This window comes from Protomyctophum parallelum, assembly GCF_964188405.1.
Source record: "Protomyctophum parallelum genome assembly, chromosome: 13".
Taxonomy (NCBI): domain Eukaryota; kingdom Metazoa; phylum Chordata; class Actinopteri; order Myctophiformes; family Myctophidae; genus Protomyctophum; species Protomyctophum parallelum.
This window is the reverse complement of record NC_139708.1, coordinates 34895448-34917250: the sequence shown is the minus strand read 5'-3', so window position 1 is coordinate 34917250 and position 21803 is coordinate 34895448. Positions and strand designations below refer to the sequence as shown.

Here is a 21803-nt window from a genome sequence, read left to right as displayed (position 1 = left end):
TTTTAACCACTTAAACCCTCTGGTTCCCAAACCTTTTCATGTCAAGGACCCCCAAATTGACACTCATTAGCCTGCGGACAGCGGATGCCAAACTGTGCAACACAGTCAGATGTCTCCTGAGCAACCGGATGTTCTATGTCATGCTCAACAATAAAGAAAGCAGATGGTTCCACCAGAACAATGGGCTGCCACAGGGCAGTGTCCTGGCACCTCTCCTCTTCAACATCTACACCAACGACCAGCCCCTACCAGAAGGATGCAGCAGGTTCATCTACGCAGACGACCTAGCGATGACAACGCAGCAGCATACCTTCCCAGAAGTGGAGTCAACCCTGGAACAAGGACTGACAGATATGTCCACGTACTATCTGGAAAACCACCTGCGTCCAAACCCCGGGAAGACACAAATCTGCAGCTTCCACCTTAAAAACAAGGAGGCCAAACGGGAGCTCAACGTAACCTGGGACGGAATAAGGCTTGAGAACCACCAGCACCCAGTCTACCTGGGAGTGACTTTAGACCGTACCCTCAGCTACAAAGAGCACATCCAGAAGACGAGAGCCAAAGTGTCCACCAGGAACAACCTCCTGCGCCAATTAACCAACTCAAAGTGGGGAGCTCACCCAACCACGCTGCGCACAGCGGCACTAGCCCTGTGCTTTTCCACCGCTGAATATGCCTGCCCTGCATGGTATAAATCAAGTCACGCACACAAACTAGACCCCATCCTCAACGAGACCTGCAGGATAATGACTGGGTGCATCAAAACAACCCCCACACCCTGCCTCTACGCCCTCTCTGGAATTGCCCCCCCTGACATCCGCAGAGCAGTCACCGCCAAAGCCGAGCGCACAAAGCAGGCCCATGACAACCGGCACTCACTGCACGAACACTCTGCCCCCCAAAAACGGCTCAGGTCCAGAAGCAGCTTCCTGGATACCACTGCAGAACTGGAGACCACACCATCTGTCGCCAGGACCACGGAGTGGCACAACCAGTGGAACAGCATGGGTAGCCGGACAGCCCAGTGGACAGAGAGAGGCATCACCCCAGAGGAATGTCTCGCGACTGGCCATGACCAACCTTGGGCCGTCTGGAAGACCCTGAACCGTCTGCGGGTCGGCGAAGGACGCTGCAAGGCATCCATGAAAAAATGGAATATAATTTTTTCTGATGCATGCGTGTGTGGCGAACCACAAACAATGGACCACATCATGATGTGTATCTCTGCTCCACAATGTACTGGAGATGACCTGGCCGGGCCAAATGCTGCTGCACTCGCCTGCGCCAACCACTGGAAAGACGTGATATAGAAGATGGCCAGACACGAAGAAGAAGAAGAAGAAGCCTGCGGACCACCATTAGAAAAGATATGCCAGGGACCCCCCATGAGAGAAGATTTTTACGGCTCTGGCAGTGATTTTCACAGATTTTCATTTCAAGGACCCCCAGTTTGACCTGATCAGACTACAGACCCCACATGTAATGGCATTTCTATCTCTGGGACCCCAATGTATATTCCCAATGTATAACTCGGAGAGTGTACAAATGGAACCAAATGGACCTGTTAGACTGTTAGACCTTTTGTTCAATTTGTACACTCAGAGTTACAGACCCATAAGGGTCAATTTGGTTCCTAATTATCATTTAGCTGGGGACCCCCTGGAACTCCCCCAAGGACCCCTGGGGGTCCCCGGACCCCACTTTGGGAACCACTGCTCTAGTAGTCTTTGTGGAGAGCTATAAATTGGCTTCGCAAAAACAAATAGTCCACGTGAGTTTGTAGATCTGCTATTTTCGTTCACCCGAGAATATGCATGGTGTCAAGTGGTTCATTGCTAAATGTGGAACATTGCATAAAGCCAAACAAGCCCTGCCCGATAATAACACCAGAAAATGCAATCAAAACAATGTCACGTTTACTTTCTTATCTCAAAACACAAACAAATGGTGACACATTTTGGGATCAATGGGATGTGAGTTCACATAGTCCATCCAGGTAAAACATTCACTCTATCGCTGCCTTTTGAGTAACGCACACACAAACACACACACGCACGTATTAACTGTATATATGATGCTTTCGGGTGTGCCAGTACAGTACAGTACAGTACAGTACAGTACAGTACAGTACAGTACAGTACAGTTCAGTAGAGGGTACAGTAGAGAGGTAACTCTGTCATTTCTCAACCGTTTCGGACGCGGAGCGGCACGCCGGAACCGGCCCGGCCCCCTGGGGGTCTGGAACCCATCAAGAGGAGCAAGACCTCTCACATTTCCAGATGTTCTGAGTAGGGACACAGGACTGACTGTGAATGAACTTGGTGTGGCAATGACCAACAGAGACCAGTGGAAGCAGCTTGTGTCGCAGATCTCGAGGGCACTCGAAGGATGATGATGATTCATTCCACTATATAGTCAATAAAGTGAAATCAGTCTCTTCTCAGTGTTTTGTATAGGACCACAATGGAGACAACACAAGTCCCCCAGGAGGTTTTTTGTGTTATCCTTTTAGCCCAACTTGCTCAAGTTTTTTGTTGTAGCCTATAGGCCTACTTCCGTGCCGTTTACATATTTTTGACTACTAATAAAGTATTCAATTAATAATCAAGATTTAATGTACCGCATTTGCTGTTAATTTACAAAAGAACCACAACGTCTCTGACTTTCTTGGGTTTTGTCCTTCATTATGTTTTCTTTCTGACAGTCGACTATGAGAATAATGGATTTGTCAGGTTGATTGATTGAGTATTATTAACAGTTTGCAGAATCACAGTAGGCCTACATTTCAAGCACGATCAATACAAAAACTGTTGAGTGGACGACACCATAAAAGCATTAAACGGCCCACCGTTTTCAAGGAACATTGTATGTTCAAAACGGTACATTATAAACAAACATCTTAATGATGAAACAATGCATGGCCTTAAAGCAATATGTGCCATTTTTGTTTTGCTTTTAAACGCGTCAACACTTTCAGACGGCGCCGATTGATGATGACGCTAAGAAACGATGTAATTGCCATGACCAAATCAGCCAAATGTAACTTTATCAATGATAAAGCCGAGGAAATCAAAAACAATCCTCGGGAGCTATGGAAGTTACTAAACAACCAACTAGGCTGTGGTCGGAAACTAAAAACCAGGTTTACTAACATAAACATCAAATCGAATAACACCCTCATCACTGACAAACTCGATGTAGCCAACCACTTGAACATCTTCTTTACAAACATTGCAACAAAGCTGGTTAGCAAACTGCCCTCCCACTCTGGGCGTTTTGGTGTAGAGCACATCAAAGCCTTCTACAAAAACCTTGGTGTTTGTAAAGATGATTTTAAAATGGCAATGGTAACAACCGAGGAGGTACTTAAAAAACTGAGTGCCCTCCAACCCCACAAGGCCACTGGCCATGACAATATTCCCTCCAAATTTCTCAGAGACTCAGCCTTTTCCATAGCTCCAGTCATCACCCACATAGTTAACCTCTCCATCAAACAGGGACAGGTCCCCCAAGATTTTAAACTGGCCAAAGTAACCCCCTTGTACAAAAAAGGGAGTAAATTAGAACCCGGCAACTACCGCCCTATTTCTATTCTAAGCTCCATCTCGAAAGTGATGGAAAAAATAGTCTATGAACAGGTTGAAAAGTATCTTGCCACTAATAAATTGCTGTACGAGTTCCAATCTGGTTTCAGAACATCCCACTCCACTGACACATGCCTCCTCTATTTGAGCGATCACATCAAACACGAGGTGGATGCTGGAAAATACTGCGGCATGGTCATGCTGGACCTCCAAAAGGCTTTTGACACCGTGAACCACTATATAGCACATCAGTGAGCTGGATGCAATCCTACCTGGAGGGGAGAGAACAGATGGTGGAGGTGAACGGAACACTGTCCCCTCCCCTCCCAGTGAGCTGTGGCGTCCCACAAGGACTAGGGCCTTTACTGTTCCTAATTTATGTTAACGACATGACTTCAGCTTGTGACTGCAACTTGTTCCTGTTCGCAGATGACTCAGCACTGCTGGTCTCGGACAGGAACAAACTGCAGGTTGAAAAGACCCTCAGCTCTGAACTCGGTAGAATCTGCACCTGGCTCGCTGATAACAAACTATCCTTACACCTGGGAAAAACTGAATCCATCCTCTTCGGATCAAATAGTAAACTCAGCAAGGCAGATGGCTTCTTGGTTAGAGTGGGTGACAATATTATCACACGAAAAGATCAAATTACCTACCTAGGTTCCATCCTGGAGGCCAATCTTTCCGGTGATAAAATGGCCACCAACGTAATCAAAAAAGTCAATCAAAGAACAAGATTCCTTTACAGGATCTCCTCACTGGTCAGCAAAAACACCTTGAAGACCTTAACAGGAGCCCTCGTACAAGGTTTCTTTGACTATGCATCCACCTCTTGGTACCACAGCACCTCAAAGGCCCTCAAAACAAGGCTCCAGACCTCCCAAAACAAACTGGTCAGGCTCCTACTTGGCCTCACCCCCCGAACCCACCTCACCCCTGCCCACTTTGACAGGCTGGGATGGCTTAGGGTCATCGACAGAGTACAGCATCTTGCAATGGGTCTGGTCCACAAGATTCGATACACCACCAAGATACCCATGTACCTAAATACTTCCTTAATGTAAACGAAGTCCACACCCACAACACCAGTGGGAGTGCAACAAACCATGTACAACCCAGATTCGGCACAAACAAGGGACTAAATTATTTTCGCTCCTATGCCACCAAAATGTGGAACGCCCTACCAACAGTCATTAAGACATGTGAATCCCTTGACTCCTTCAAAACCGCTCTCAAAGGGCACCTACGGATGGTTGCAATTCGAAACTGGCCTCTGTAAAATCTGAATCCCCCCCACCCCCCCCCCCATTTTCCCTCACTGTATATTGTATCTTTTCCCTTTTTTGCTTCCCATATGATGAATTCCTGTTCTGTTCTTTAGCTACATAGAAATGTCTATTTGTATGTCTCTAAATGTTTGTATGTCTTTAAATGTTTTGATGAATTGAACAATGTGGACCCTGTTGTAAACAAGTGTAATGCTTAATTGGGTCGTCCACTCACAGTTGACAGTCTTTGTATTGAGTTTGTGCTTAAAATGTACTGTAAATTCTACAAACTGTTAATAAATATTTCAATCAATCAATTTCAAAAGACGTCACACACACCACGCGCCAACATCTGGGGCAGTGGGGCTCCCTTTTTTGCTGAGCCTGATCGATGGGCACACTGCACAGACTGATGCCTGGCTGGGGGGCGCTTGGTTTACAGGTTAGGCCGGGTTAAGTTGAATTGAAATTGTGGACCCTGTTGTAAACAAGTGTAATGATTTATCATGCGGTGTCGTCCACAGTAACAGTTTTTGTTTTGACTTGAGTTATGCGTTAAGTTTGAAATGTAGGCTACCCATCAGTCAGCATAGGGCCATACTGTTAATACATAGGCCTACCTACTTCAATCAATCTACCAATCAAGGTTTTAGCTCTGCTCCATAGCCCTAATGCCCTTTGCTGCCGGGAGCTCAGAGTGCGTCCACTAAGGAAAGTAGGCTTTCTAATTACACCAGCCGCCTTTGTATTGGTGAGTAAGGAGTTCTTTATAGTATTTACGCTATACAGACGAGAGGCTGGTCTGCATTTATGAGAACAGAAGAGAACAGTTCCATAACTCTAATTATGAAGGGCGGCATTAGAGCTATGGATGGACCAGACCTATAGTTAGGTTTAGGCATAGTTTTTGTGATGTTATATAACCCCGTCCGCCGCCCTACTAGTAGTAGCCAGCGCTGTAAAACAAGTGTGATGATGTGATGCGTCCAGGGGATGCGATCATGCGTCCCTTCAGCGCCCATCGACTCCCAGGCTCCGCAAATAAGGGAGTCCCTCCCCCGCCATATCTATGCCTCACGCGAGTCACGCCTCCGATGTGTCGGACTCGGTTGGCGCGCGGGAGAGAGAGAGCTGTAGGCAAGAAGAAGCGAGAGAGACTGGGAGAGAGGCTGTAGCCTACTACAAGAAGAAGCGAGAGCGAGAGCTGCCTTGGACAGAGAGAGAGTTTTGTCCGTGTTTTGAAAATGGACCTGCATAATCGTTTGAGCCGTTTCATTCAGCTACGGAAACAACAGGTCTTTGACTCAGTGGAAGTTGGCAACATTTTCAGTGGAAATCCCCCCATTGACGACGTTAACGACTCAGACAATTCAGACGAAGATGCCGATCCGATTGTTGTTGATGAGAGGTGAGTCAAGATGGATGCAAATTGTTGGCTGATGGTGTGCGTTCACACGCGTCCATATTACATACGTGCGCATCCATGCATCACTATCAATCATCGTTACTCATTACTATAGTTATAAGACTGTTACTCGACAAATGAATGGACGCGCGCGTGTGCTTATTTGTGTGTGTGCAAACTGTGAATGGCGTGCATGGAGCAATGCAGCATGATTCATCGTTCGTGGATGCTAAAACTTTGTTCTGGCGGTGCATTCACTTGAGTGCACGCATCCATGTGTCATTGTTAGAATAGACTCTCGTAGATGTATTTTATCGATTTCGAAAATGTAAAACATTACATAGGCATACTACAACAGTAGGCTATATCTTCCAGGGACATGGTCCCAAACGGTGGTACGTGCACCCTGTGGTGCGCCGTGCCCGAGCTCCTTCAGGCGGTGCGTGAAATGAAAAGGCATGGTGTTATTTTAAATAAATCAAACAAACAAAAAGGTAGGAGCGCACACATGGGGGGGGGGGGTGCTGACCGCAGGAGATAAAACTTTTACTTAAGAAAAGAGGCCACACAGCTCGTATAGGCCAGTCACGATGCTAGAAACTTTATTAAACCAACTTTTTGGCAACCCTGAAGAAGGCAACCTGTTTGCCGAAACGTTGGTTTAATAAGTTTCTAGTATCGTGACTACGAGCTGTGCGGCCTCTTTTCTCAATTTTAAATAAATTAACATATTATACCAATAAATGGCAATTGTATGCAGAATATATCCCATAATCAGGTTATAATCTGGGGCGAAAAAGTTATGGGTCTCGGTTGCCACAGCGAAGGGTAGTACTGCAACTTTTAAAACAAAAGCCACCATATTAGCATTTGAATACCTGTTCTGGGAACAGGCAACACCCAACCTCCCATGTGGCCCCAGCCCCCCTAAAGGTGACAAAACCAGTCATGGGGAGGGAAGCGGAGGAATACTATTTTGTGTTCCTATTTTCTTCAGGGGTGCTCCAGCTACCAGGCACCCCATAGTCGTTGCCTATATATATACACACACACACAGTATAGGCTATATGCACTACTGTATGTGGATATAATAATATATGTTTCTATAGCTTATGCGACATATGCAGGTGGCCAATTTCGAAGAAAACATGTCACGTTTGATAAACTATGTTGCATATATTATTTTTTTGGTTCATAATATATATTAATTTCAATGTGGGTGACCGCTATGTCATCGTTACAACAAATTAATAGTGTGGCATGTGTTTTCATCTTGTAACAGTTGTTTTACATGTTTTTATGAAGTGAGGAGGATTCTTCGTTGGTTTCATCTTCAGCAGATGAAGATGCACATGATGTGGCCTGGCAACCTCCTAAGTCTAAGAGGTGAGTGTGTGGCCGCCGCCAGCAAACAGCGATGCTGGCTCCTGAGCCTGAGCATCAGTGCTTTTCTAGTAATAGTAGTAGTTCTAGATGTGTTTCCATTAAGCGCTGGTTTAGTGCAATAAGGCTCTTGCGCATAAACTCCTGAATGGCCCTGGAAAAACCTCAAAATGCGAATAAGTATTTTTTCACTTTTATGCTGGAAGGGGGTGGATTTTGGCCTATATCAGGGAAAAAAGGAAATGAGCAAATGGGCTCACATTGTGAGCCGAAATATATGGGGGAACAAACGTACTTTCCGTCAGTTAAAGTCAAAGCCGAGAGAGCATGCACGCACAAAATACATCAAACCTCAGTGACTCAATAGTGTGAGCTGAACGATCATATTACTTTATTCATCAAGGTGAAAACATTTAGGTCTAGGCTACACGTATATGCACATTTTCGTGTGCGTTTGGGCTTTTCAGCCACACGCAAACAGTGTTTTCGGCAACTAAAACGGAGATTTTTGTTAACGGATAAATAAGTGAAGACTGGGTACTATTTGCAATACGCGCATGTGAGTTTAGTTTAGTAAAGTTTAATGTGTGTCCGTCTAGTTTAGTGTTTTGTTTAGTGTTCAGCAGACTGGGCAGACAGCGTGTCACAACAAATGAATGATTAGATCAAAATGACGAGTGTCGGGTAAACTACCTCATGATGGAAAAAGACAACTCCTAAAGAGGACCTGGTCAACCTGATCACATCACACAGAAATATAAGGAAGGGAATATAAGGTCATTTTCAAAGAGCTGGTATGACCCGTCAAGAAGACTTTTAGGTTTGGCTAACTGCATCAAGTATCGATGCCTTATGCCCCATTTGGGGCGAAGAGCGATATCTGGATCTGAGAGGTGTGCTTCAGTGATTTTGTAGTTAATAGTAGTAGTTTTCTTATTGGGACATCATGTAACACTGTCTTTACATTTCTGCAGTGATGACAGCAACACACAGAGGAGGTCAGGATCCCATTCAACAGAAAAAAGCCCAGGTCAGTGCCAAAAACTGCTTCTGGCAGAACACTCCGTCATATAAGCTTTTTAATTGATTACATGAGATCACTCTTCTGCGCTTCATATACATCTATGTGAGCCTGCTAGATCACCATTGATCATCCATAAACCACGTGACCAAGATATGTTTCTAAAAAAGTACCGGATGACTGCAGTGCAGAGCAGACACACAGAGAGAGATCAGAGCGAGCCTAGTTATTGAGCAACTTGAGTGATTTACTGAGATTTACTGAGTGTAGTACAGTTATTAATTGTATATTAGTTTGTAGTTGGAAGTATTAGTTAGATTTGTATAGTTTTAGTTTAGTGTTAGGTTTGTTTGTAGTAGTAGTAGTAGTAGTGAATCCCCCCCCCCCACTTTTCCCCTCACTGTATGTTTCTTTTCCCTTTTTGCTTCCTTTATGATGAATTCCTGTTCTATTCTTTAACTATATAGAAGTGTCTATTTGTACGTCTCTAAATGTTTTGATGAATTGAACATGGTGGACCCTGTTGTAAACAAGTGTAATGCTTAATTGGGTCGTCTTTGTATTGAGTTTGTGCTTTAAATGTACTGTAATTCTGCAAACTGTTAATAAATATTTCAATCAATCAATCAATAGTAGTAGTACAGTTATTAATTGTATATTAGTTTGTAGTTGGAAGTATTAGTTAGATTTGTATAGTTTTAGTTTAGTGTTTAGTTTGTTTGTATCCATCCACCGGCGATCATCCACCCCAATCCGCCATTATGCCTGGACCAGGTCGAGGAAGACGTAAAAAGCTTCCCTCCAACCCCCCGCTCCCCGGTGCGAGTGAAGGCAGCCCCAGGCAAAGAACCCTAGATGAATGCATGGCACGTTATTGGGTAAAGAAAAAGAAGTTACCTGGGGAGACGGATTCTGAGCCTGAGGCTGACGCTTCACTTGACGACAACACGGTCTCGATCAACGAGAATAAGAAGCCAGCGACGGTTGAAGATGAGCCACAGTCGCTGCAAATGAACGCTGGACCTGAGTGCCGTGCGAGTGGTAAGATCTTCATTTCATTATAGCCTGGGTTCCAGTCTGATTCACTAAAAGTTTGCTACTGTATTTGCTACTGTACTCAGACGCGACGCAGTGAATCAGGGTTGGTGGGGGGTTACACTGTATACACGTATATTTCCGTGCAAAATATGTGTGTGTGTGTGTGTGTGTGTGTGTGTGAGTGTATACTGGTTACACTCCTCACATGCACTATAATTTACAACTCATACTGTAGCTAAATATGCATGTTGCATTGTGATAATGATGATGATGATGAAATGTATTTTCAGACAACAAGGAGCATGATGATGATGAGGAGGAGCAGAAGACAGAGGCGGAAGCCTGTCTGTCAGGTAAGAAGTGAAACATTTTTATTTGACATTTTCAGAAGCTTGCATTGTAGCGTCAATATATTGCATTCTATGTATGTTTACATGCGTCGTGCTGTGACGCGTTGAGCTTGTAGATCTGCTATTTACATCATGCAACCAAGCATAAAATTACTTGTCTTTTAGTTCTGAATATGCATGTCCTGCATTTTCACTGTTTTCACTGCAGACGTGGAGGAGGAGCAAGCACAGAGCGGTGGCACTGTATCCTGTGTGTCCGGTGTTGCAGGTAAAAAAATCATAACAGATAACAGCATTCTATGTTGATCATAGTTTACTGAGACACTACACTGTATGTCTGTGCACATTGTAAAGAATCACACCTGTGTGAAGTGAGCGCTCATAAAGTTTACTGAGCCACTACACTGTCTCTCTGCATTCTACGATCCTATAGTTTACGTTTTTTTCCTGTGTTTTCAGGCATGTCTTTGTCTGAGGAACAGCCGACAAGCAGTTCTGCTTCAACATCTGTTGCCAGAGAAAATGGTAAGATTTGTTTCTGTACTTTTCTACAGATTTACAAATGGTACCAAAAAAAGGTGTGTGAGCATAGCAGCAGATGTATAAAATGAATAAAGACAATGTATTTTAAGGTAATTGCATATTTCTATAATTCACAGCTGGTGACAAGCCTTGCAGACCTCCTCGTGGCTGTGTTCCTCCAACAGATGATGGCTGGTCTGATGTGGGTTGGCAGCCGATACAGATGGACTTCACTGGGACCCCGGGCCCTCACACTGGTGACCTACATGGTGGCAGTGATCCAGCAGAGTTTCTTCAACTCTTCCTGACAGATGAGATGCTACAGGACATCGTTCATCAAACAAACTTGTATGCAGAACATTGTCTGAGTCAGGTTAGTGAGGATCGATCACACTCTCGAGTTTGGAGATGGACAGCAACCAACCTCACAGAACTCAAGAGTTTTCTAGGGCTCTACTTCCTCACTGGCATCATTGAGAAGCCATCCCTTGAGATGTATTGGTCAATGGATGAGGTTGTGGCCACCCCACATTTCAACAATACAATGTCACGGAACCGTTTCCAGCTGCTGCTACGTTTCCTTCATTTCAGTGACAATGGTGCAGCTTGTCCAGCAGATAAGTTGTATAAGGTCCGGCCAGTGTTAGATTACCTGACAGCTAAATTCAAACAGATGTACACCCCACATGAAAACATCTGTATAGATGAAGGCATGATGGCCTGGAGGGGACCCTTGTCATTCAAAGTTTACAACCCATTGAAGGCTATACGCTACGGCGTGAAATTGTACAGGCTATGTGATTCTACAAATGGATATCTGTACAGTATGAGGCCTTATATTGGTGAACATTCCTACTTGGAGGATACAGTAGCGGATTTGATCGGTGACTTGAAGGGCCATGGTTATCGTCTTTATTTGGATAATTACTGCAATTCCATTGAAATGTGTGAATTTTTACAAGGGTTGCGTACACAGGTCTGTGGGACCCTAAGAAAAAACAGGGGGGTACCACCTGCAATCAAGGTGGCTTCCAATTCGACCCTCAAAAAAGGAGAGTTCATAATGCGACACAATGGCACCGCCATGGTTGTAGCATGGAGAGACAAACGCATTGTACGAATGGTGTCGACTTTCCATGAAAACAAAATGCAGACTGTGTTGGAAAAACAAAAGGGAAAAAGAGTGCCACGGCAAAAGCCACATAGCATAGCAGAGTACAACTTCCTTATGAATGGAGTTGATCGCCTCCATCAGAATATATATCCATTCATGAGGAAGTCCACAAAATGGACCAAGAAATTTGTGTTTTACATGTTTTCCATCTCTCTGTACAACTCATTCGTTCTTTACCAGTATAAAGGAGGGAAGCAGTGCAAAACTCTGATGAAGTTTATTCTCAGCATTGTGTCAGACTGGACAAACTTGAGGCCTGAGCGGGAGGAGGTGAGGGAGGAGGAGGTGAGGGAGGAGATGAGGGAGGAGGAGGAGGTGAGCGAGGAAGAGGTGTGCGAGGAGGAGGCCAGGGGTGGGGGAGTAGGCAATGGCCGACGTGCACCCAGGTTACCCAGGGCACCCAGGGTACCCAGGTTACACAGGGCACCCAGGGCACCCAGGAACACTGACCCTAAATGCAGGCTGATGGTCAGCCTTGAAGGTCATGAGCTTGTGAGCCTTCCTCCAACACCGAAAAAAAAGCACCCAAGTAAAAGATGCAGGGTCTGTTACAAAAAAGACAAGACCTGCCGTAGAGAGACACGCTACTACTGTGTAAAGTGTGCTGTACCACTCCATATAGCGTGTTTCACTGTGTACCACACAAAAAAGAATTATTTTGACTGAGTCATTGTCTTGATTATGTTTTGTTTTCTATTATTTTGTATTTATGTTGACTTTGCACTGATTTATTATATGTATTCTATGTATTTTTTATTTAGCTCAGGGACGTTTTTATTTTGTATGATTATTACAGTAAGAGAGACTGATATAGTGGGCATTTTGTATTTTGCTCAGGGAAGCTTTTATTTTGTACGAATATTACAGTAAGAAACATTGATATAGTGTGCTGACTGAGCATTTTGTTTTAGATTATAAATTATGAGTGCCGCTCAGTTCACACAGGGAGTGATTTTATTTTCCTTACAAGCGTTTACAATGTACAGACATACAGTGGTATCCCAGTAAACTATTGGAGCATAGAATGCAGAGAGACAGTGTAGTGTCTCAGTAAACTTTATGAGCCCTGCTCAGTTCACACAGGATGTGATTTTGTTGCTTTTGTTTTCCTTATAAGCTTTTACAATGTGCACAGACATACAGTGTAGCTCACTGAAGCACACAAATAAAAGTTTGACATGACTTTCAGCCTCAGTCTACTCTGTTTATTGCTTAGCAAAAAAAATAAACACAAGCTGTATTCATACTATACAACTATCGATAAGTACAGAACGAAAAATGGGAAAAACTCACTTTTTGGGGGAATTATTATTCCATTCTATTGTTTTATGTACAGTATGCAGTGTCACTGCAGCTATAGGGTTAAAATGACTTTTCAGCCGGAGTGTGTTTATTTCACAGTTTATTCAGCTCTTTTGGTGAAAAGCGAGCTGAATTGAACTGTCAATAAGTAAAGAACTGAAGATGGGATACATTTTCTTTTTTTCTCTTTAAACATTTCTTTAATTGATTTCTTTTACAGTACAAAGAAGTATTTTCAAAACAATTGACATATATTTTCCCCCCACATCCCCATGGCAGCACAAATACAAATAAAATATTATCACGAAATGTTTTGACAATAATAAATACAGAACACAAAAATAAATAAATAATGACAAAACGAAAAATAAAACGAAAATAAAACACATTACATACAGTTAACCAAACAAATACACGATATCCGTCACAGTTCCCTACCCCCACCCCACAGCTGACTACTCCAATTAACCACTATACAGATGGGATACATTTAATTTATTTTCCTAATCAAAGCAGAGATTCTGTTCTTTAATTCAGTATATAATATTAGTATACATGGGCGAGAAGTGACCTCGCCCTTTACGAGACCTGGGTACCATATATGGCTTTCTCCATGTATGGGGATGTTGAGTGCTGGGCGAGCGTTGGCGCTTTGGCATGGGGGGCATCAGCTATAGCTATAGGTTGTCTCCATATATGGAGCTCTAGGTGAAAGCCTTCGCTATTTCACCCAACAGCGATATCCAGCGCTGACATCAGACTAGTGTAGAAACCTCATGGATATACACGCCTGACATCGTCGTCATGACACGCATCTAGTGAACCATATAAGAAGAATCCGAAGAGGTTCTGTGGGGATCACGACTACACTGCCCAGCGAGATCTCGAATCCTCAGAATCTACAGGACCCAAGCAAGACACAGGATACAGGATACAGCACATAGGACACAGGACTCAAGACAGGGGCTGATGTCACGTGATGTCACGATGACCTGGGGGCTTGCCTGGGGAGAGTGACAGGGATTGTGGGTTAGGTGTCAAAAACGCAAGGTTTCATAACCTCCGGTCGCAATTAGAACATTTTGTATATGGGTCTGAGAAAATCTTTTACATACAAAATGTGCTATATATCTCAGCTGAGTTCAACGATCAATAACTATAGAACAAAAAGCGGGACACGTCTAATTTATTTTACTGATTAAAGCAGAGATTCTGTTCTTTAATTTGGGTGAATATGCGGTAGCTATATTGCATCATTGTATATAGCTCTTATAAAGAAATGCAAATATCTCAGCTTCTGTATTTTGACAGCCTTTTGGGCCAAAACCAAGCAGTATTGAATGGATGATGGAAAAATCTCACTTATTTTTACCAGCTGCCACGTAGTGGGAGCTGTCCTACACAAACATTAAATTCCCATCGACAATGAATTTTACGTCATAGTGTCTGAGCAAATAGACAGTGTCTATTTTACGTCATGATGATGTACGATGATAAGAGCACCCCTCACTTCACACGGGTGTGATTTTTCTTTATTACTAATGATAATTACTTACTAATGAATATGTCTCCGGGTGGCAGTCTGGCATGTATCCTAACATATTTGTCTTTTCTTCTTCCCCAGAAAGGAGACGAACAGCGAAACGTGTATTGGATGGAGATGGAGAGACGGTCAAACGGAAAAGATCGTCAGCATTCACCCAAACCTCTGTGAAACGGGAAGATGACACAAACAGCGAGTTCTCTGGATATACTGGTAAATACTGATGTTTACTGGAACACAACCTTTTTGTTGTCCTGATAGCCCTGCTTTTTTTTACCAACTTTACTATTATAGTTAGTTCTGAGGTCTTATTATCGATTCACTCAGTCCATTTATACTCCTCCATTACTTTTGAAAACAAAAGTAGTTGTTCAAATGTGTTTCATGAGGTTGTATCCACAAAAACAATCACACCCGTGTGAAATGAGGGGCGCTCCTGTCATCGACGTACATCAATTAAAATTAGGGGACATTTGCTATTGCTACATAAGGTACCATAAGGTGGTCCCTTATTGGCCAAAAGCGCTCCCACCAACATGTGATTGGTTAGCCGATTTGCTCGTTTACATATGACTTAAATTTTCCCTTCAATGTCAATGCCGTTTAATGTTTTGATGTTTCATTTACGTCATATTTAGCAGAATAATCAGCTCTTATCATCGTACATCATCATGCATCATCTCATACTGGCCAATCAGAATGCCTGTTGCCTGTGATTGGTTAGCTGATTCGCTCGTTTACAGTACATATGACGTACATTTTCCCTTCAAAGTCAATGGCGTTTAATGTTTTGATGTTTAAAACAACCTCCGCGCCATTGCCGAAGATTAATGTCAATTAATAAAAGTAAAGGGTCTTTTCAGCGGAGAACTGTCAATTGAAGTCTTGCGCAACTGCTCTGTGAATATCAGAGCCGTACATCAAAGCAAACCGCCACAACACGTGATCACATCACACCAGCTACACAGTAACCAGAAAAACCTGCTTTAAATGCCACAAACAACAACAAACTATAGAGAGTAGATGCAGAGGAGAGAGAGAGAGGGAGAGACAGAGAGAGAGGAGTGTGTGAGTTGGAGAACAGTGAGTATAGAAATTACCGGTATCCCGCGCCCCGTACCCCTTCCTAAGGCGGGGAAGAAGGAGCCAAGTCAGCCAACACAGGGAAGTAGCTCCCCCCCACCCCCCGCCATCGGTGGACGATATAAAGAGGATAAAAAAAGAGGAGCCAACAGAGGCAGACAGTTCCCTACAACCCCACCCCCCATCTATCCGTGGACAATGCAAAAAAAAAGAAGCCAGCTAAGGCTGGTGACAATGTAGCCTCGGCCAGCAATACGGAGAAAAAGGAGCAAGCAAAAATCAAAGGAAACCAATCAAAACAAATAGTGGCATATATAAAGGCGTGCAATTTTCTCACCGCTTTGTGGGAGTAGGTAGTATTGAAGTGAAGAGTGAAGACGTGTTTTAGAGAGAACGAGAGATCTGTATCTGTAGTTTGTTCGTTTGTTTTGTCCGAGTTTGAGCGTGTCATGTCGGCTCGTAAGCGTACATCGTACGGTCCTGCGGGGCGTGGAAAGGTCCCGAGCCGTTGCGGTGGTGGAGGAGGTGATGATGATTGCGACGACTCCAAACCTGGGCCCAGTGGTGTAGCTCCAGCCTTTGCAGCCGGGCGAGGAAAGGTCCTGAGACGCCGCTGCGGTGGTGGTGGTGGTGGAGGAGGAGGTGGTGCTGGCGACGAGGCCAAACCTGGGCCCAGTGGTGTAGCTCCAAGTGTTACTGCTGCGCGTAAAAGTGCATCTTCGGGGCATGCAGGATCCAGTGACACTCGTGTGGGTCGCCCTGCAGCTCGTGGCCGGTCCACTCATACCCGTGGGGGGCGCAGGCTTCCTCCAGCTCCGGGCCGTGGTCAGTCAACACTGGATGCATTTGTCCGTGCCATCCCCAAGGCTGATACGGGTTCTGAGTTGGAGTTCGATGAAGAGGAAGATGAACCACAGCATTGCTCGATCAAGTTATCCCAGTCTTCTCATCCGATCGATCCTGGTTCCGTTCCATCATCTCAGTCTTCTCATCCGAATCCGATCGATCCTGGTTCCGTCCCATCATCCCAGTCTTCTCATGTACGGGTGCGTCGACTCCACGTTCCCGTCTCACCCGTGCATGGTTGGAAAGACTAGACTAGAGTCTCCATACAGCTCGCAAAATAGTTTGAGATCTCCTCTGAAGTCTGGGATCGATTCTGGGGACGAGAGTTCCGGTCAGTCTTGGTCACCGATGCGTGAACGACACAGGCGCAGCGGCAGGGACGAGCACTGATTTACCGATGGTAAGCGTATTCACACTTTTCATACAGCCCATAATGCATTGCGATTGTGTGTGCGGCAGTTCCGGTTGCACACGGGGAGGGGTCGCGGGAGGTGACGAGGAGGGAAGCCTCGCCCCCACGGGGGAGAGGCTCCCCTCCCGTCCCATCCCACATTCCCGGCTGCTGTTAGTCTGTTCTCAATAGGTGTTCCAACAGGGTGGTAAAATACTGAAAGGCTTGATGCTCCTGCACTCTTCACATTTGCCTTGTGTTTATCTGTCAGTGCATGCCGTTCAATGGAGCCTTTACCTTTGCTGCTGATGTCAATATCCGTTCTACACAAAGTGCAAAATGCATGGAAACTGTCAATCCGACTTTTCTTTATGAACTCTAGTTCATTGATCCATTCCTCATTAAATTAAGTCTTTCTTTTCGGCATATTTGTTTTTTTTAATCTATCTCTGCACAAGCACAACTACAGCATAATAGCGAGTACACCATCCACATTCCACATCAAACCAGCCGGCACTATCACACTGGTGGTGTTGCCACGTTTTGGAAGAGAAACAAGCAACCTCCATCAGCTCCATGTCTATGAAAACAAGCCTAAAATAAGCCTGACTAGACTATTTTAGAAAACAAGCCCAAAGTCGCTTATAATAAGCGGACATGGCAACACTGCCTACTGGCTCCGTGACGTTGCAAGCATGCTGCATGTGGAGCCAAAGGGCTGGCTGCCAGCTGAGAATGACTGTGGGCACGTTCAGAAATACCGCACCGGAGCACACTCGCCTATTAGTTTGCATTGCACAGTGCGCTCAGTGTGCTATTTCCGAACGTGACCTAATGAGTAGGCTGAGGGATATGCTCTGCGGCTCTGCCTCTGTGTGTGTATGACTCGCTCGCTGCGCAGCATCCGAGCTGCGGAGATTTTAAAGGTATTATGACATGATTTATAACATAATTTTAACAACATTAAAAGTCTTGGCCATGGTCCTTCAAACGTGTCTAAAAAGTTTGAACACTCAACTCCACTCCAGTATTTCTTGACACGAGTTTTTGTGCATGTGTAAAGTTCATCCTGAGAAGCCATGGAAAAACACATTATTTTAGCCTGTAGATGTCGGTAATTCCCCCTTTCCTGTCAACCCAAGATGCGCTTCTTTGACAACGTAAAAGAGTCATCTAGGCCAGTTGGTATCCAGTGTAAGTTGGTATCCACAGCCAACAACAGAGCAGATTGATTTTTCTCTAGAAGACATTATTAGTAAGTATTACAAAGAAACAAAGTCGCGGTTGACAATGAGGAAGCGGAGAAGAGAGGGTAGGCACTAGGCAGGGAGCAGAGTGGAGGGGGCGGAGGTTTAGCCGGGATCTACGTATATCCCTGCCGTCCAACCAGATGAGACATTTTTGCATAATTATTCACAAGAGTCCAGACAGCAGAGAATACACTGAATGTTCAAACTTCGTTTTTTTTGTGTGAAATTGATGTCAAGAAAAGCCAAAAAAGCCAAAAAATCTACAAAAATGTGTTTTAAATGTCACAATCCCTTTAATACCGAGACGTAACGTAAGTGACAGCTAAAAAGCCGGACAATTATGTGTCCGGCCAGAGGTTTAGGTGGGAGGAGGACAGGTGGGTCTAAAACCGGACTGTCCGGACATAAACCGGACGTCTGGCCACCCTAGAACTTTCATGTGAAATGTACCCATTCTGCAAACTGTTAAATACTGAAATCAATCAATCAATGAATGTCAGTGTTGTTTACTATTCGTTATTGTGAATGTGGGTGGGACAGTGGGAGGCGACAGTCTGGCCATGCAAGCGTGTAAAGTGTAAACAGTGTGACGCTACATCCGTGGTAGCATCCCACCGGATGGGCCACACACACGACTCTGTCCCCAGTGCGTTGGCGGGGAAAAGTGTGAATAGGCCAGACCTGTAATATTTATTTGAATCGCTAAAATGTAAGTTGTTAGTCTGGATAGTGTCTAACTAATTCATGCCTATTGATTTGTGTTCTTTTTTTTTTTACCTTTTTTGTAGAGCGATTTTCGTCTGACGATGTCACTTGGACTTCTGACGAGTCTGACCAATACGTCTCGTCGGAATATGAAGATGATGAGTCGGCCCTTTACTCTGGAGGCAAGATTTGTTTTATTCATTTTCAGAACTAACTAAATGGCAACTGTCTGGGACTGTCTGAATTATGTAATTCAAGCTAAAAAAAATCATATAAAATAGTGCATATCATCCTAGATTGTTGTTAGTTGTTAGTTCTCTGACTAAAATATATATTGTACTCTGTGCCATTTTCAGATGTGGAGATATGTGATGCAGCTCTCTCGCCACCAGATGCCTCTGTTGGTGCTGATGGCAGGGCAGGCAGAGGTAAGTTACATTTCTGCACACTTGCACACAAATGTGTATTGTACATTTGTGTGTGTGTATGTGTGTGTGTGTGTGTGTGTGGGGGTAATGAGTAATTATGTATATGAATTTTCAGGTCGGAAGAGGTCTGCAAATCTAAGGTCTGCATGTGTCCAGCCCAGTGATGGTGGTGATCCATTTGACTTGGAACCGTAGTCTGGTTGCGGGGGCAACAGCTCTAGAGATCTCTAGATTTCCCTCGCCAATTTACAAGTTTGTAAATTGGCGAGGGAAATCTAGGTCTCTAGGCCCCTACGCAACCAGACTACGGATAAGCGGTTGAAGATGGATGGACATTGTGTGTGTGTGTGTGTGATATGCAAGTACATATACAATACATACTTTGTGAATTGGAGAGGGAAATCTAGAGCTCTCTAGAGCTGTTGCCCCCGCAACCAGACTACGGATAAGCGGTTGAAGATGGATGGACATTGTGTGTGTAAGTGTGATATGCAAGTACATATACAACCGCTTATCCGTAGTCTGGTTGCAGGGGCAACAGCTCTAGAGAGCACTAGATTTCCCTCTCCAATTCACAAAGTATGTATTGTGTATGTACATGTACAAGAAGTTTGGGCCGCTTTGTGGGCCTTTGGGCTGTTAACCTCTAGCGCTGATGTTTATTGTAAGTAATTATATAGTTCTATTTCTTCAGGTCGAGGCAAACCACGGTGTGTCCAGCCTCCACGTGTTGAGCCAGAGTGGCGTCATCTGGATGCAAGTGGTTGGCAGCCCCAGTCATTTCCATTCACTGGAACATCAGGACCTCGCAGCCAGGCAGCGGCCATGCAGTCTGTAGAGCCTTCTGACTTTTTGGAACTGTTCCTCACTGATGAGTTGCTGACTGTGATGGTGACGCAGACTAACATGTATGCAGCGCGGAGCAAGGCAGCGATGCCACCGTGTCAATCCAGATCCAGGATCAAGGCGTGGAAGGATGTTGACTTCAAGGAGCTCAAAGACTTTTTCGGACTAGTCTTCTTGACCGGGCTCATACACAAGCCAGCGCTGGCGGACTACTGGTCAACCGACGAAGCACTGGCAACGCCGTACTTCGGTAAGGTAATGAGTCGGAACCGGTTCCAACTCATCCTGAAGTTCCTCCACTACACAGATCGCCTGGAGGATAAAGAGGACCGGATATACAAGATCCGCCCCATCCTGGACTACCTCGTAAAGAGATGGCGGGAGATGTTTGAGCCGGGTCAGAACATTGCCATAGATGAAGGGACGTTGCTATGGAAAGGACAGCTTTCCTTCCAGATTTTTAACCCACTGAAACCGGCTAGGTTAAAATCGTATATTCTAGCTGATTCTTCTACAGCGTACTGCCACAACTTACAGCCGTACATTGGAGAGTACCACTCATTGCTGGACACCGTAACCTCTCTGCTTGGAGACTTGGCAGGGAAGGGTCATGTGTTGTACATGGACAACAGCGTGTCCTTGTGCGAGCACCTTCTGCAACTGAAGACGCATACCTGTGGAACCATTCGGGGTAACAGAGGCCCACCCCCAGAGATCAAGGAGGCCAGCCTTTCCACCCTGAAAGCCAACGACAGAATTGCCATGACCACCGGCAAAGTGATGTCTGTTGCTTGGAGGGATAGAAAGGTGGTGAGGATGGTGTCGACCTTCCACCAGGACACTGTGGTCAATGTGGTGAAGTGGCATAAAGGCGGGACCCAGTACATGTATGAAAAGCCTCAGTCGGCGGTAGACTATAATCAATGGATGAACGGGGTGGATAAGTTGGATCAGCACATCACCTACTGTCCCTGGACCAGGAAAACATCTAAGTGGACAACAAAGTTCCTCATGTGTCTCTTCCAAATTAGCATGTACAATGCCTTTGTCCTGTATCGCATTCAGAATCCTGAAGGTGCCTGTGGAGACATGAAGAGCTTCATACATTCTGTCATCCTGAAGTGGTCTACGCCCAAACGAGAGACCCGGAGAGTGCCTCACAAGGATCCAAGGGTCAGGCTAACGGCCAACATTGCACCCCTGCCAACACTCCATGTCCTGGAAAAGCTTCCCCCCACTCAAAAGAAGAAAAACCCTGGCAAACGATGCAGGATGTGTAGCCGACACAGAGAGGGGGGGCCACGCCGTGAGACCAGTTTTCAGTGTGTGGTGTGCTTCGTCCCTCTGCACAAAGGTGCATGTCACATCCGGTACCACACGGAACAAGAACTACCCCATGCATGATGTGACATGCACCTTTGTGCAGAGGGACGAAGTAATGTTTTGTTTTTTTGAAGAGGTGCTGTACTGAAATTTTAGTTTGTCGTAGTCTCTTGAATAGTTTTCAGTTAGTTTGTCACATTTTAGTCACCTGGAATGTTTTAGTGTTAGTCTAGTTTTAGTCGACTAAATCTACAGTTGATTTAGTAGACTAAAATGTATTTGGCGGGCCTTGATGCCGTCGTAATGGCTGATTTTACACTTGCTGAAAATAGCCGTCG

At 44.8% G+C, this 21803-nt stretch overlaps 1 protein-coding gene across 1 annotated transcript; it reads left to right on the top strand.

Annotated features, from left to right (window-relative positions):
• Window positions 1-6042: 6042 nt before the first annotated feature.
• LOC310868615 (piggyBac transposable element-derived protein 4-like) lies at window positions 6043-21546 on the top strand (the record flags this gene model as incomplete). The annotated part of the gene is made up of 7 exons (XM_083779070.1): window positions 6043-6263; window positions 7566-7646; window positions 8618-8673; window positions 14675-14806; window positions 18952-19050; window positions 19225-19296; window positions 19991-21546. Exons 1-7 carry the CDS (start codon window positions 6100-6102, stop codon window positions 21544-21546), a joined length of 2160 nt encoding a protein of 719 aa, XP_083635196.1. The 5' UTR covers window positions 6043-6099.
• Window positions 21547-21803: the final 257 nt, after the last annotated feature.